The sequence below is a fragment of the Papilio xuthus genome, unplaced genomic scaffold (assembly GCF_000836235.2).
Source record: "Papilio xuthus unplaced genomic scaffold, Pxut_1.1 DF827597.1, whole genome shotgun sequence".
NCBI lineage: Eukaryota > Metazoa > Arthropoda > Insecta > Lepidoptera > Papilionidae > Papilio > Papilio xuthus.
In genome coordinates, this window is record NW_013531052.1 from 764,197 (window position 1) to 782,689 (window position 18,493).

General features: G+C 34.1%; 1 protein-coding gene across 1 annotated transcript in view; it reads right to left on the minus strand.

Annotated features, from left to right (window-relative positions):
- Positions 1 to 18,493, minus strand: part of mib1 (E3 ubiquitin-protein ligase mind bomb 1) — a 123,010-nt gene that overhangs the window by 98,552 nt on the left and 5,965 nt on the right. Inside the window, exon 10 of the mRNA XM_013312647.1 lies at positions 17,153 to 17,422. Coding sequence (XP_013168101.1) covers positions 17,153 to 17,422 — 270 coding nt within the window. The remainder of the gene's footprint in view (positions 1 to 17,152; positions 17,423 to 18,493) is intronic.

Here is an 18,493-nt window from a genome sequence, read left to right on the forward strand (position 1 = left end):
TTGGAAATGTTTTTAAATTATATTGGTACGACTCTATACCTAAAACGTCTTTTATTATTGGATAAAATTTTAAAAATTAGTTTTTATCTCAACCAACGAAATGAAATTATTCACAATATAGAAATTTTCGTGACGTTTGATAATGGTGGAAATCCGAAAATGAATCCACTTCAGCTACAGTCTATTGTAAGCTTTATATCGACAATCAGAACGAACTTTCCGGACAATCTATAATGTTAATACAAAGTGTCAAATGAATGTAACAGAAGTAGTTTATTCCAAATTGTAGCACAAGTATATAGAGATAGAGTTCAATTTTGTCAAATGTACCGATATTTTTGCGCACCTTGACTGCTTCGTTACTTATGACGCTGTGGCTGCTACGATATTTATGAGCATCTTGCATGTACTCATATATTTGACGCTGTGTGTGTACCGATGTTTTTGAGCAGGGTGAATGTATCTATTATTTTGAGGACTTTTGTTGTACCGATATAATTGATTACTTTTGATGTACCTATATATTTGCATATCTTGTCTGATACGATCTATATGACGCTGACTGGACATACCGCATCAAGACAGAGCAAATCAGTTTAATCCGTGCGTGCGGTGCGTCCGGTGCGAGCCAATGAATGCGTACCTTTAATTCATACAACTATTAAATGCTGGTTACATAAACGTAAAATTACTCAGTCATCAAGAGTAATACATTTTAATCGTTTTAATATAATTACTATTTCTTTCTGCATTCAAAGGTTTTCTCACTAAAAAAGGAACAGTGCCACACACGTGACAGCAAGAAGTAAGATAATAAAGCAGTATATCTGAGCACTAAATCTCCGTAATAGCCGTGCAATCGCATCCAGCGCGGCTATTGTTTCACGCACCGCCAACCACGCTCGCAACACACTGATATGCACCATCCTTTAAGAGATGCAACTGTTCTCTCGAGGAAAATGCACTTCTTGTTCTACACAAATCATTGATTTCCATCGCATAGCTTTATAAAAGTACTGATGTTACAACACAAAATTAATTTCTTTTACATACTTAATAATGTCCACATTGCTAACTTAGTATTTTCTTCATCATAATAAAATTTAAGACAGGAAATATGTTTAAAACTCAGAGAATGAACAACTCGAAATATTTTATAGCAGACCAATATAACAAGAATACATTTTCGAGAGGTAATCTACGTGGAAGCGCTTCTCGGAGAAATAGCCTCTTTTTCAGTGCGCCGGCAATTTCCATCATCGCCCGGGGCTGCGCGCGGCGATTGTTATTCAACCTAAGTCACGTAAATAGATGCTACTCATAATAAATTCCTTTTCCACGTTGCCTTTAAATTATAACACGATGTAATTTTAACATAGTTTGATTTATATTCATATTGACCGGCAACAATTAAGCAAACGAAACTTGGTCTAGTACATCTGAATTTTTATTGCAACTTTGTATAGGAAATTAAAAAAAGCGAATTATTAATGTTTTTTATACACGTTCACATCATCATCATCAGCTCACTATAAGTCCCCACTGAGGGGCTCGGAACCTACACTGTTAAGGTTAAGTTAAGGGTGACTAGGCCTTAGTCAACCACACTGGCCCAGTGCTTGTTGGTTGACTTCACACATATCTTTGAATTTCTTCGCAGATATGTGCAGGTTGCATCGCCGTAAGAACGTCGGATAAATGTACATATGTAAATCGTAAATCGAAAAAAACACTGGTACATGGCGGGATTCGAACCCAGGACCTTTAGCTTACAAGTCAAATGTTAAAATCCCTGAGCCACCGACGCTCTACGTTAACACATACATTAACTTAATTACAAATATATATATATAGTTATAATTGATTTCTTTACATAATGGCAAGCGTACCGTTCCCAAATAAATGAATACATACGAAAATAGAACGGACCGATACAAACATTAGTAAGATATTATTTGCTATGAATTACTGCTATCATAATTAATCACTCCTTTTGAGATAGATTAACTACCCAACCTAGAAACGTCACGGAGATAGCGATTTTATAAAAGACATAAGTAGAAAAGTTGACACTGAAATATACCTGATATTTTTACTTTATAGCAGAATAATAATAGCTATAAAAATTTATTTAACTATAACCAAAACGTGAAACGTTAACAATGATTTAGAAGCAAATCACTTTGTACGGAAAAATATTGTCAACGTTACGAAGTAGGTCACGACAGGCTGTATAATGAGTTTTGTACTTGACATTTTCTCAATTCGAATATGTGGAGAATATTTGTTATTTATTAAAACTTTGTGACATAAAGCTCAAGCAATTCAAAGAAAACTTGACAAATGTAAGAAATAAATATATTTCTTTATAACTTTAGTTTTCGAATTAATACTAAGATCAAAACGTAAAATGTTAATAGGTAACGGTCCATAGCGATACTTGGAAAAAACCGACGTCCCACAGCCGGTATCATTTTCTTGAAGATGAACATTACTATATACTATATAATTGAACTTGCGTCTTTCATTTCAAGATTTTTTTGCAAAAGTCCTTTGTTTCCACTGCCTCGAATAGATGCCTTCAATCGAAGGGACAGACTGTAACGTTTGATATTAAAAAAGTTTTTCTATAAGAACTAAGAAAACGGAACGGACTTGAATTCCAATGCAATCAAATTCCTTTTCCTCTTTGTGGTTCTTACTCCGAAATTAGTTCAATCGAAGGACGAAGACATTTTTGGTAAATGAACACTCATATAGGATTATTATTATTTCTATGTTGCTGCACTGATTACAATAAATAATTTAAATATATTTACATTTTTACTATTTAATCACACAATACAAAAGCCAAAGAAACATACAGATAAAAATTGAATACGAAAAACAATAACGCATGAGTGTTTAAGATATGTATTTTAATGTACTCGTATATCACTACATGTCAGGTTAAGAACGAGAAAAAAAACACTAGAAATAAGAATAACACAATTGTAACAGGGTCAAGAGTAAGTATCCAATATAAATAAAGCGTGAGGGACATTTGTCCGGTGAAATGCCCGCCTGCCAGGTCAGGTGGCACACGTTAAAAGCGCTAAAAGCATTCATAAATTTACACGACGTACCCAGTATAGGACGCAGGTGTTTTGAAGTACTGTAACGCGAAGAGAGCCTATAACAACTAAAACATGATAACATAGTTTTACGTCTCGACGTTTATTACTACATCAAACTCATTCATGTTATATGAAGTAATCAGAACTATTAAATATATAAACTTATGGCTGGTATTAAATCTGTTGTCTTTTCGAACGTGATGAAATTCAAAAATCTAATGGGTTTATATGGTGTCATCTATAGAAGTTATAAGATGTTTACTATTAATTGAAGTTTTTGTCCATTGATTTTCATACCGGTGAACGAAGGACTGAAAAATATTGCCACGTAACATACCGTGGTGGATCCCCGCTTTGTTTGCTAGGAGAACGTGACACGATCTTAGTTCGCTATAGCGATGTGCGCGGGTGAAGATAAACCTCACTAACGAAGTAAACAATCGACAGACATCCCGCGTCCGACGACGACCGGCCCATCGGCGCGTGTTCAAGACAAAGCACTGATGAATCTGATTATTTTATTCGACTGTTTCCACTCCCGTATGTAATCTAAACAAACCCTGCGAACCATAAATCCGGCACAATTTATATTTACTTTCTCATATATAAGGGTTGATTTACCCGGAATTCTCGATATTGGATTACGTTATAGGAAATAAATACTCATTGTTGTACCATTTCGTTAATCCACATTAAATCCCCGATCAAATGAATTCACGAAGAAGCAGATTACATACCGTTACGTAAATTGCCGTTCAAAAGAAGAATCATGGAAATTACGATGTTAAATTAACTGTAGTTCCTCTAAATAATGTAGGTAAAAATCGCGTGCACTGTTTGTTCAGTACGCCAGTTAGTAAACCTCTTATCTATTTATGATTAATAAAAAGTATGTTACGACTAATGTAGAATCAAGTAAATTATAGGATTTATACAAGCAATAAGATATGTATGTAGCATTCCACATTCCGTATAGAGGCAGCAGTGCGGCCAGCGCAGCGCGGGCTCCTGCGGCGAGCGCGGCCGGCGCGACGCCGATACAACGCCGACACGACGCTGGCCACATCGCTCGCATTCCTCTCCTTGATACAACACCTCGCTCTGCACATTTGTGACGGTCCAACCCATACCTTTCCATGTTTTACTACGCTGTGGCACGCCTTAAATGCTATAAATTCCCCTTGGAGATCTATTTGACCAGAAGATTGAATCTAAACAAATCTAATGATTTAAGGAAATTTCTACTTACGATAAGACACTGACCGCCAGTTTTCTTTTCGATTGTTAAACAAAGCATATGGCAAACCTTTGAACTTGTCGACAGTCGTCCAATAATACAGATGTGAAAAAAGTATGTATTCAACGTAAAAAATTAAAATTCCATCAAAAATCATAAGCAAGATGACAGTGGATATAAACAAAACGGTTAAATTGAGATATATAAATTACGCCAAAGAGAGTAAAGCAAATACTGTTCATTTCCACTGATGACAATTTTCGTTGTATTTGTAGTCAAACTATGAATCTCTTACAGAAGTAAGGAAGCAAGAGCGAAATACAAGTTATTTACGACTCGTGATTCCGGTACGCTAAGACTGTACCAGGAAACACTATTTAGTTCTGAGACGAGTTTCTTGTAGTCGATTTACATTGTAAAGACATTCGTATAGTAGTAAAAAGATGCAGCATTACCATGGAAATTAAATTTTCGTTTAGCAGCAGCGTAAAGTTTAGAGTCGGTAAATGAAGGTACATTTTTATCTAGGGAGCAAAGTTGCAGGCGTTTCAGGGACATAAAACGTTACTTAGTGAGCCACAAATCCTCGTAACGCTAAGCCGAGATAAAACACTAAGCCGCCCCGCAACGAAACGAAGCTCAAATTTTTCACCTGCGAGTCGCTACCGAGAGCCAAGAGGCGAGCGCCGAGCGCAGTCGTCGACCGCCGGCAAATGTGTGCCACGCGAAATATTACTTACACAAGAATTATGACGTACCGTAATGAAACTCTCGCCACCTTTACTCACACGTTGGTACCTATGCGCGTTCTGGTAGCTTCCTCTAAAAAGACATCGAACGTAAAATAATGCCTGTCTCGAGCCAGCCGTTTAACGAGTATTCTTATTTTGACTTCACGATTATATTAAGAATTAATGGCCATAATAAAAATTACGCTTGTTGTTTTTTTTGCATGATAGGAGAGCTGTTATTGAATTGGGTATCTTGTAATAAATAAATAAAGTTTTAACTCAATACACTTGTCGTGACATTCTGAGATCAAATTCCCCCTTTAAAACGTATTAAAACGTGAGGTTACGTTTCTTAGTCAAATATAATGACAGGGACGATATGTTTTATGCAGATATTTTGGTTTCTAAATCCCACGGTAACTTATCTTTATGTTACACAGATAAATGTGTTAATAACGAACAAAGACCGAAGCTCTTAAGATCAAAAAATATATATGAGAATAATAAAGCCATTAATTCCGTTTTACGCGTAAATAGCATAAATCAGACTGAAACGTCTCGCACCGCAAGACAGGAATGGCGAAGACAAAGGTTCAAATTAAGCGACGTTCATGTGTCTCCGTTGTAAATTAAAGTAACGTCAATGCTAAATTAAAAGAGTTATAAAAACTATATTATATTACTTTATTTTTTAGATAATTCGACGAAATTTTTTGTAGCAAAAAAAACTGTTTTTTTTTATAGTCTTACGTAATTTTCTATAAACTAGTTCAGTAGATTTTTTTAATTAGTTGTTCGTCACACTGGACACCATCGAATTAAGGGTTAATGAATATCTTGGTAACACAAATCAACTTGATGCGATACACAGTACGAGAATAGAAACAAAGTTATTACACACAATGCAAATCAGAGGCAAACATATTTTTCTCAAAATCTTTACACGACAAATATTGATAGTTTCCATAAATTATAAATGAATCGTATTTGTCGAGGAAAACAAGTTAAGTTCGAAAATATATTTACCTACGTACTATACGAAACTTGGAAGAGATTGCCAGCGAAGCCAAGAATTGTAAGATCGAGATCTGTTATGGATGAAATACAGCGAAGTTGCACAATTCATTTTTATCTGTACAATTTCTATTTGAAGATTTACGGCAAGCAAACAATAAAGATTAATATGTTTATTTAAACTTGAGTTTCCATTGTACAAAAAAAATACATTTCTATTCTCAAATTTGTCGAATAGAATAAAAGTGAAGACCGACTACGAATTACGACTTACGAACAAATATTTGGTGTAATAAAATCTTTTTGATTTTAACTCATTTTTATTTATCTTTCGGAACTATAACGTGTAAGTAAAAAATAGTTAATATTTATCTATAACGGTATATCGTTAAATTTATCGCAGCAGAGTTATCTTAGACTATTAAATTGAAAAAAGGCGGACGAAAATTCCCAGCTTCCGTGTCGACTTTATCATCTATCGTGTTATGATAAATTATATGTAAGAAACTTTAAGACAAATGGTCGCTCAGAATAAAAAGTAAATCTCAACTTACACAATAATACTGTGTTTCATTTTATTTATTCAACTTTTATGATACAAGCTATCTAATTCAGTTTGACTCAGCCCTTACATCGGAATAAAATTTAGAAACCTAATTTTAATTTTTGGTTTGTTGGGAATTTATTTAACTTCGAATGTCTAAATTGACCGGACTATGTATTTACATAATTTATTATAAGTCATTGTCACGCGTTATTTACTGTTATTACAATATATACTATCGTGTAAACTATTATGTAAAGTGCGTATAGCTTCAAATTGGTTGCATACTGTAAGTATCATATGTCGTTGTTTATTTTAATGTAAGGATCCTGCAAATCATTGCTACCTTATTTAGATTAAGTGCAGTTGCCGCGCACTCTATCATTGTGATAAAATAAACGAATAAAACTAAGCAATCGTCGGTCGCGTCGTCTTTCGCATTTTCCATTTGCAGGTGATTGAAAATACACGTGCCTAGAAAGCGCTTCCGGTTTATGCACCTATCTCCAATAGCACGAAATTACTTTTACATTACTTTATATTGGCAATTTCAATTTCTTACTTTTTTTCTAATAATGGTTTAAGATTGTTAATAAATCCAAATTTGGTAAAGTAGCAAAAAAAATCTATTATAATACTTCGGTTTTCCACCAAACCCCTTAGTTATGCTCTACCTACGAATGTAAAATATATTTTTTATAAAAAGCAATATTTTATCATAGCAACAGCACGTTTAATTTATTTTGTAGAGCGTGCAAGATTTGACTTTAAAAAGGCAATCTGTTTAGAGTGCAGTATATTTGAAAATTGTTAACCAGCTAAAAGATAACCGTTTGTGCGTTCAACTAAGCAACAACAATGAAAATATTAATGACCCTGTTCCGTTTGTAGTCGGACTCGGTCCTAGGATTAAGGAAAATTAGATTTCAATAAGACGCTAGAGGCGAAGCGGGGTACCAATCTGAAGCGAAGCCGGGTAGTGTGCAGACGGTCACGCTTTTCTTTTTAATGCAATGTCAGCAGCGGTAACGATACCCTAGCAAGCCATCGTCTATACATTCATGTGTAATATGAAAATATAGCATAATAGGTTGAATTTCTTAATCAAATGAAGACGAGATACAGCTTCAAGTATCTGACAGTAAATTTACAGCCGCTGATACAGCAAGACATGTCGAGTATTGTAGTGGGGCTAGACATGATATGTTGTAACGTGCGTAGAATACAAATCGTAAGCAAGCACGGTGGGAATACTAAGTCGACGTGGCAAATTGCAAATTCAGCATCTTATCAAGAGAAATCTTTTTTTTGGTTCACTTGATATAAAAGTAAAATATTTACATTGTACGTTGATTGCTTATGTAATCTGCAATTACTACTGTATCTCTATATCTCTGCAAGTACTATTGAAACGTAAAAAGACGTCTCAATTGAAAAATTGGTAAATCTAAATTTTTATCATAGTCACCCAGGTATCTAATAAATGTCAAATTATTTTAATTTTTGAAATACATTACTGGCACCTCACTGATAAATTATCTGGGAAATCGATAGCTTTTTATATAATAAATTAAAAAACACATTAAAATTAGAATACATATATTAATTGTTACTAATTCATAATTGCCAGTTAGATACTACAAAGGGTTTCTCGGCTAAATTGCTAATACGTACATCTAAGATAAATTAATGTGCATCACTTAGCCTCCGGCAAAGGCCCGCACACGCAGAGGGTAATTTAATTGTGCATGAGAATTGCAGCAAATTAACTACTATGGTCTATTCACTTTAAGCCTGGAAATAGAGAACATATAGCAAACAAAAGACGAGCCTCGGCCATCATAGATAACAAAGCGAGAAAAAGTCCAATAGACGTTAAGCATATAGAGCTGTTTTGAATAAAAAGGTCGCAACCCAAATAAATTATTCCCCAATTCGGCCGTTTCGATTCGAATTGAAAAAGCATCGTTGTATTGAGATTTCTCTAGCCGCAAAGGAAGAGAGAATACAAATAGGCACATAAACGGAAATGAAATGGTTTCACATGAATCGTAAACATGACTTCGACCGCAGCGTAACATAGGCATAGTAATGAATGTAATAAATAACAATTTCCTAAATAAACTTTAGCTTAAATCCATAAAATTAATTAGAAATGAATTGATAAATCTTAGGCGCGTCTCTCATGTGAACGTTTATTCATTAGATATTCGTAGGCGTGCCACGTTCTCTACAGATAGCTGGCATAATTCGCGCTGGGCGGGGCGACCGACAAAACAATAGCAGATTATGAAACAAAACGACGTAATGGTCGTCACACTAGAAGATACGAGGCGGGTTAAGGGGCCGCGCTATAGCCGAGGCGCGACTGGAATGGCAGATGAGATGCCTTTCTATGCTTTCGGACCATCGATGACCAACCGTTATGACGTTCCTATCGATTTAAGGTAATAAAATAGAACAAAACAATAACTTAACTTTCATCAAAACGTGATGATGACTTTGAAATATAAATTCGTGGGAGACATCATTATTATATCATCTTCAAGAATAAGCCCTACAAGAATTTTAAAATTTTAAGTACCAAAGACTAAAGACGCCGATTTAAACACAAAGGAATAAAAATTGTCACATTTTCTGTGTTTGTTGTGTTTTCATATGAATTGTATTTTACTATAATAACAAAAATTTTAATCAAATGAAAAACATAAGTAATATATAAATTATAAACTGGTTCGAGAATAAGAGCAACAGTATATAAACTTACAAGATAGAAACTCGAAGTTGTGTGACTTCATTTAGTATGTTATGTAAATATTAAAATATCAACGTATCAGAAGTTTTCAACTTTACTGAATTTACTAAAACATATTTTGAATGTATGAATGAATTTATAATGATTTAAAGTGTTCAGAGATATATAACTTTTCAATTAATTCCTTTTCCTTTCAGCGTTCGTAATAATTGTTAAGCAAAAATCATCTACGAGCAAATAAATATGATCAAAACGACAAAATGTAAACAAACACACCAAGGCAAAAGGTGGCGATGCCGTGGACAATTCAATTATACAGAGGCGCACAATTCGATTGCGCCTCAAAACAAAGAGGCTGCTAATAGCGGCGCGCGGATAAACATCGCTACACCGGGTGCCCGCTGAAAAAATAAAGGCGCGACGACGCCCGAATAAATGAGAACGTCGATAAACAGGAGGATTCGTTCCGGACGGAGGGTCGATAGCGAAATACATTATTCCCCGATCCGAGTGTTCCGATTCAAATTGAAAGAGCACCTCCGACATGAGATTTCTCAGGCGGCGAGTGGGCTCAGAATATAAATCGGCACATAACCAGAAATGGAAAAGCTGCGAATATACGTTTTGTGGTGAGCGCTGGTGAACGATGGCGCTCGAGTGCTCCACTGTTTTGCACATAACCCAAAGTTTTTGTAAATACCCTTATAGCCGTATTTTTGTTACACTTGAGAGCCCTTGCGAGGGTTCACCTCTCATGCCTCGATGTATATACTATTTGATGAGTGACCTTCGTAGTAACATAATTATGACAAAAATGTGTTATAATATAAATAATAATAATATTTCAAGTAGGTTAAAGAAAATATTTTTATTGGTAATTTCTTTTCGTTTTGTATATTTATTCAAAGGTAAAGATTAGTCATAATTGTATAAAAAAATGAGCAACTTCATAATATCCACAAAAGTAATTCATTTTAAATAAATATAAAAAACTTAAGACATAAAAAACATGTTCATAAAAAACTGCATAAAGTAGTAAAATTTAATCGCAACCAACATCGTTAACTCGAACAAATATACGACAGCGGGTGTCACATAAGTACTAGAGAAAAGTAAACTGAACACTTATGCAGCAGAAATTGTACGCGCGCCTCCCCTCATCGCGTATTCTGCCCAATTCGCTACACGCCCAGCCGGTGTTTACGTAACAGACGCCGTGCCGCGCCGCTGTCTGCTGGCACCGGCTCACACTTCTTTACGCCCCGTCAGGGTAACGTTCAGTGTTTACCTAACTAATGAGCACTAATATAACCTTATCATTTATCTCTTTCACGCTGCTACGTTACGGATACACAAAGAATCAATTATAGAGGATTTTCCAATACCATTAATAAATTGTGCAGCAATTTGAGCTGCAGGGAGACAATAAAGTTACGACCAAACAAGGCCTTCGGTTCGCTCAAAATGAATCGCAAAGTCGCCAGAGGCAGCTTCGAGCTCAATTGGGGAACGACAGGCTACGGCCGAGGCTCTTGTCCGCAGGCGAAGGCGCCTTAACTTTATTAAGCACGAGACGGCCTCGACGTCTTCGCTGAATCAAGGTGACGCGCGCTCACAATGCCCTATTCAGATTTAAATAGCTTCACGCTCAATTGCTCCTCAATGTGGCCTTAGCTCTCACGGATAGTTATTTCATTAAACAAAGATTCCACAGATAAATTAAATTCGGAGAGAAATTCAAATTGCGTTGTTGAACTCTCTTAGTTGAGAATTCATCAATTTCTTTACAAGGCTAAAAACGTTTTCATTTCAAATTTCTTGTAAAGAAATTCTTACTCAAATAAATACCTAAAGAGGCTACAGTACACTAGGTAGAAAATATTACGTATTTCTAAGAATTAGTCATCCTTTATCGAGCGCATTTATAGGTTAGAACAATGCGGCACACAAGCGCTACTATGAAAACAATGGTGCGCGACAAGTTGCGGGTTCCGAAGGACCAGGGGCTGGAACAAAGTTTGGCAATTATGGCGACCGCATGTCTGAGAGCGTCGCTACACTCATTACCGACTAAAACTCGACTCGTCTATATTAAAAGTCCAAGAGACATGGGTCCCGTGAAATGCCAAGCCCACATTTTACAACTTATACACAACAATAATTTATAGGGATATTTGAACTTAATGGGTGTTACATTTTCAATTTAGTTTACTGTCTATTCACCCAAACCGTATACATAGAGTTGGTCATTCCTTATTTAATTTGTTGAGTAACATGAAATTAAAAACTAAAACTTTTTTATCAATTTAAATATGGTTATAAAACGATGCAAAAAATAATCCTCGATTTCTATAAAATAATTACATAATAGTTTGTGTAAAAAGGCTATGTTTGACATCGAGACTAGACTATACATCTAAGAATTATAATATTTCATTATAAAAACAAATGAACCGATGCTTGTTTAGAAACGAAGAATGGTGATGATAAAACGTTTAAAGGTTCAATGTTTTATCGTATTTCAGGATTAGCTCGAGGACACATGACAGATTGCAACATAGGATATTGAGAGGACTATTTTAAGCAAAGACTTGATAGATAGATGGATGGTTGGATTAAAGTATTAGAGATTAAAAACTGAAAAAGAACAAAACATCGTTAAGTAAAATCTTAAAAATTGGATTACGAACGATTATTAATTTTTTAAGTACCTACTCCTGGTAATAATACAAGCTATGTTGAAGGCAGCATTATATGCGTGAGAAGGTTAGTTATGAGTTAAAAAAAAACATAGCCTATTTAGTATTAGTTTTTGTTATATAATTTAGACGCATGCACATAGTGATTGGTAAATGATTGTTAAATCTGTCTACGGAATATAAATTGAATTGATCGATATTCAAATCGGAAACTTGAAGTTTTCATATTAATCCGGGGAAGATGCAACGTAAGTAAGTCTGTGGTTCTCGCCGTAATGAATCGAGTGACGTTGCGGGAAAGTTATGTGAATTCGATTGAAATTAGATGAAGAAACTCAATCACGACTCTCTCCGCTGCTTTAATGTACTCAAACTTGCTCCGACTTGTTCTGACATCGCTTTAGACTATCGCTCCATCGATTCCATAGACATTTCATAGATTATAATCGCAATGAGTTAGGAAAATAAGAATATAAACTCTTCAAGACATGAGACATAGTAAAATAACATTTCAATACAAAATAAACTATACTTAGTAATATCGTTAAGTTTCAAGGTGGTTAATTATATTCAAATTCCCCTTGAAAATAATAATATAGGTTCTATGTATTTTTAATAAAACATTCATTAAATACTTCACTTAGTTTGATGTATTAAGTAACATTATTTATCTTTACTTTCGTGTAACATGAGGTGGTTATTTCATAATTAAAGAGCTTCTATAGTTATTAACTTGTAGTTCTTTAGTATAAATTTCTAATCATATATGCGATTTCCTTATTTTAAAATAAATAAATCTACATAGCATCTCACATTTCCATTAACTTTTAAAGCATTTTATTTACCACAGTATTGATAGTAAAACCCACCTGTGGAGCAGCAACACAAAGTATGGTTTAAAAGTGCGCAATAAAGCTCGTGGCTCGTTATATTTTTTTCGCAAAATTACAGTTCGCTAACGAGCGACGCGGACGAGCGCCGAACGGTGAACACTTACAATAAGTGAAAAAAACTTTAATAACTCACACCGTACTAAAAAAAACTAACGATAAATATTCGATCAGACCTTTTGAATAGATTAATTTTAATTATTTTAAAGACTTAAATATTAAGTATGAAAGTATTAAAACGATAACGTTATGGAATTTTAGCCTTTGTAACGTAGTTGTTTTTGGAGTAAATTGCGATGCGCGAATTTATAATTTAGTAACTATTATTTATTTCGGAAAAAGTATTGTTAAATTGAAATCGAATTTTCATTTTAAAAGTATTCTTCTAGACTAGGTAGTATGTTGGAAAGGGTAAGATTTTAATTAATGTTTAACTTTCATTAATACAACGTTATACTAAACCAATTAAGTAAGATCAAGTAGGTATCTTCACAAAGTTCGCTTAGCCTCGGATCAGCTAAACAGAAACCTCGCACTAAAAGCGCTCTCTGCGAACGAAAGCGGATTACCGTTCCAAAGTTTAAACCTAAGAAAACGGACTTATAAGGTACTCTGTTTACCTATTATTGTTAAAGTAAAGCAAACCGTTTCATAGACATTATTTTCATTTCATAGAAATTTTATATCATAGAATTTTAATACCCAAAAAACGTTCTTATTGTCATGACAATAAAGTACTTAATTTTAAACAAGTACATGTTTTTTACCAAATTTAATAACGGCTTACGATACTAAATGAGGCTTTTTTAATTACTGTACCAAGTTTATATAATGAATAAATATAAAACGTATATTTCATAATAACCATTGAGGAACAAGAAAATAAGTCCACAACCTTTACATAATCAAGAACTAAAGGAAAGTAATAGCGAAATGCCGTCAACCATTATGACGCGTATTCAACGGCTTTGCAAAAGTGAAAATGTAAATATACACGTACGTCAAGTTACGCTTTTCACAAGCTCCAGCTGCAAACATAAAGTTACGGAAATTTATCTCTTTAAACTTGCAAAAATTGTACACTTTTGTAATGTACAATTTTTATTCTTTTTGTTTAACATATCATTAAAAAGTTAGAGAAATACTTTTTTGAGGGAGCGTCATCACTATGGCCTGAAGTCATTGTCAAAGATGACGTCATTTTCAGAAAAAAAAAATTGTATTTAAGCAGATTTTACAGAACTTTGTAGGAATAGACAGTAACATTAATGTAAGTTTATACTTGGTAAGCTTCATAACTTATACGTTAAAGCTTCTATGAAAATATTTTACTTTTCTCGAGTGTTCTTCTATTCATTTAAAAACTGTTGGAACATTTATTTAATTGCAATAGTATTTTTACACATTTAAATTGAATAATATGAGACCAACAATTATTGCAAATGACATCGTTAGCTTTTTAAAACATTCAGTAAGGACGCAGCTAAGCAAAATAAGTTCAAAACAATTGGACATCAAAGGAATCGTAATCAATGCCTAAACAAATACAAATGTAATCAGGCCAACGCGCGCCAAAGATTATTTAAAACAGAGAATTCAATGCTGTAGAAAGTAACATTTATTTAGACAGACAGTACCTACATAATTATTTCTTGTAGTAACTCTGATGTTATTTAATAAAATTACTTTTAAAGATTATACTGTATCCAATTTAAATTATTACAAGTGTCGACTACTCGATGACAGTACGACACGGTGGAAAATGGAATGGAACGTAATCCGTAAAATTAATTAAATTTCGTTGAAACAACAATACATTTAATTTCATTCCCATCATAGACTAATGTACGACGATACAGTTTAAGTTCGTAGGTACAAGTAAGTGCTACAGCCTTTTAATACTGCAAGGGGATAAAATTATCACCGTTTACACTACGATCAACAGTCTACTGTTTGACTTGCATATTTAACAGTAATATTAAAATAAATAGTTTATAAAGTTAAATTTAACGTAAAAAGAACCTTATAAAAACTATAAAAAAACTTGATGCAGAATCCTCTCGAAAGTTAGCAAGCCTTATAATCAAAGGTTGCTCTGTGCCTGATGTTATCTTCCCTTACAGGGTTCGTAAAAATCAACAGCGAAATGAGGCTGCCGAAAGTAAAGGGACGAGCTCAGGTAACAACCCAGAAAACTAATACAATTTACTGACCCGTCGCTAATTTAATCAATGTAGATAAGTAGTACACGACTCAGAATATTTTCTCCGATTCTCAACAAAACTGGCAAATAAGAAAAATAAATAAAATGTATATTAGAATTTATGTTTTAACGATACGCTTCTGTTAAATTATTCCGCAAAAATAATATACCAAAAGCTTAGACAAATTCAATAATATTTGCAAAGATTTGAGTAATATTAAATTAAGGTAATTACTGGTAAAACAAGGAAGCATAATAGAGTAACACGAAACCTGTTTATTTTGTTTTAACGTTGAATAGTAGGTACCAGTAATCAGAGATTCAAACTTAGCTTTGTACTGCTTCGTTAAGAAATATCAATAACACTTCTGCAGCTATTATTGAGCATTTAGACTTTTTTTATTTGTATTTTCAGCATTTTAAATATTCCGATATAGTGACACATTCGACTCGTATTATCTTTTGTGAATTAGGAACAGTGAGCAATTTTAATTTTTTTAAACTATTACTGTTTTTTTTATTATTTTTTTTTTTAATCATTTTATATTCTTTGTCTTAAAATAACAAGTCTGAACTCTAATAGAATATCAATGACGTTTAATTTAAACTTCTAATACAAAGCTTAGTTTCAAAATGCTCCGTAAATGTTGTAAGTTCGTAGTGTTTTTATGGAATAGTAAACAGACGCTGCTAATGGTTTGTGTAATAGAAAACTGTACTACGTTTGTAGAAATGGAAGACATTTCTTCCGATATAATTACGTTGCGAATGTCTAGTACAAATAAAAGGAAATAAGATTTGACGTCATAAACATTTTCCTTTCGTTTCTAATTTTATTAATAGGCATGTGGCCTTACTTCTTTAGTGTAGACTTCTTTCTGTTACAATTTTTCCGAGTGTTTTATAAGCAACTAGCTGTCGCCCGCGACTCCGTCCGCGTGGAATGAAAAAAAACTTAAATAGTTCCCGGTAATTATTCGAATTTTTCTCACCTTTTAAACCTTCCCTTGACTTCCACCCATTTTACCCATTTACATTTCAAGACTAAGATGAGATAAATCCGTTCAGCCGTTCTCGAGTTTTAGCGAGACTAACGAACAGGAAATTGATTTTTACATATAAGATGACGATTTGTAGTAAAAAAATATAGTATGTATTAGTCTAATGGAGGAGAAAACAAATAAGATTTTATTTGGCAGAAAAGTGTATATAGGAAAACAGTAAACAAGATTTCATGATAAGCATAAATAACAGCTCTTACGGCTAAATATATTTCGTCCCGTATATACGTTGACTACAAAAATATCTGAGTCGTCGGCAAAAAGGAAAGGAAATTCAAGGAGTGGGGCCGCGCTGCACTAGCGCCACTCCGCGCCGGCCTTAATCGAACTTTACTACCTACTTTTCTTTCCCTCGCAAAGGGGAAGTTTTTCCTCCTACAGTAAACAGCTGACTCATTACATCGTTGTCAGATTTTGATATTAGCTCGATTCAAATGATAAGCATTGTTTGAATTATGAAATATTGTTGCTTTGAGAAATTAATATATTTCTGTCTCTCTTAGTAATTAAGATAAAAAAAAAACAAATGATTAACATATGAAACATTCATGATACACGATCTAATTATTGATAAATTAAAAAAAATGTAATTTAAAAGATCATTGCTATTCATAATATTAGGCATCTCAATCTGCTTTACTGAAGCTGTAGAATCTAATGTAATTTGTTACAACGCCTTATCTTTTCCTGCTCTCTTTATATTAAGGGATACAAAGTTAAGTATGAGTTGTCATTTAGAAGTTACTTAAGAATATTGAGAGCATATAAACATATAGGATTTAGCTTGTATCACTCAGAACTATTAAGTGAATAAATAATCCGTGAAATCTAGACCAAGGGGCTATTTTAGTGCCCCTTGTATTAATGAAAACTATGAGCGCGGCAGTAAGTGATCAACATACCTGCAGGCTGGGATGCACGGCGAGCTGCAGCAATGTCCGCACGACACCGAGGTGGCCTTTGTTGACTGCGATGTGCAGGGGAGTCTGGCGGCGACGGTTGCGGGCGTTAAGATCGGCGCCGGCGGCGGCCAGCGCCCGCAGCGCGGCTGGTTCGTCGCCAAAGGCCGCATGATGCGCCGCGCGGTCACCATCGCGGTCCTCTGCGTCCGCCTCCGCGCCTGCCTCCACTAGAGCTCGGATCACTTCCACGTGTCCATTTTGTGCTGCCGCCTAATCAACAAATTAAACGTTCTTCATATTAAGATTCAGATTAAAGCCAACCCTTTCTTCTCCTCCATCAACTAGTTAACTCCACAAAGTTTTAATCATTTGAGCATGAGATACGTCGATAGATTCATATCTACAATAAAATGCTCGTTGCTAATAATTTCATCAAAAGTTTAAAATAAAATAGAAAGAAATAAATCCAAAAACTTATTAGTAAAAATATCACGAACATCGAATGTTCATTCGTGGAAGGACAATGAGAATGAGTAAATTAAACAAAGAGATGATTGCTCTACGGATCAGCTTTTTAAAATTTGCACGAAGTATCAATTATCCACGTTCGTTGAAAATATAACATCGTTAAAAGAGAAAAGCAATTTGATCGACTTAATAAAGTGATACTTATTAACTAATTGCATGTTTCTAACAATTTCATATTGATTTTAAAATAACTAAGAATAATTTACTTGTCAAGATTGTTCACTGTTCTTGTTTTAAGAATCGAGGTGAGACTATCAATTTGAAAACTAGCGCTTCAAGTTTTTTAATTGTTGAAAATATATAATTAAATACAAAAGTTACTCATATGTAACATGACAATCCGTAAAAACATTTTTCTACCACCGTAACAATAAATCACACTTTTAAATAAAGAATTTTATGGCAATATTTGAGCTTTTGTAGTCATTCATGTAGCCTCCATTTCTCGTTTCAAACATAATGTTACGATCATTTGATATCGGTCAACAAATTAATGTCCCGTCCTGCCCCTAAAATAACCGTAGGCGAGCTATCAAACATATTACCATTTTACTCCTAAAAATTTAAATTTTCGTGCATTTTACCACATTTACTGGCGATAAGAACATTATAATCAAAATAATGGCGGAGCGCGATTACGCTGCGCTACGGCCGAAACGCAATAAAAAGGCAATTTGATGCGGTAATGACTCACGGAATTCCACATATCTGTGATCGCTAACAAAAAACATCGCCGTCTGATGCTAAAGTCGAATATGTTTACAAAAAAATACATACGCAAAAAAATCAACAACTTAATTAATAATCGTATAC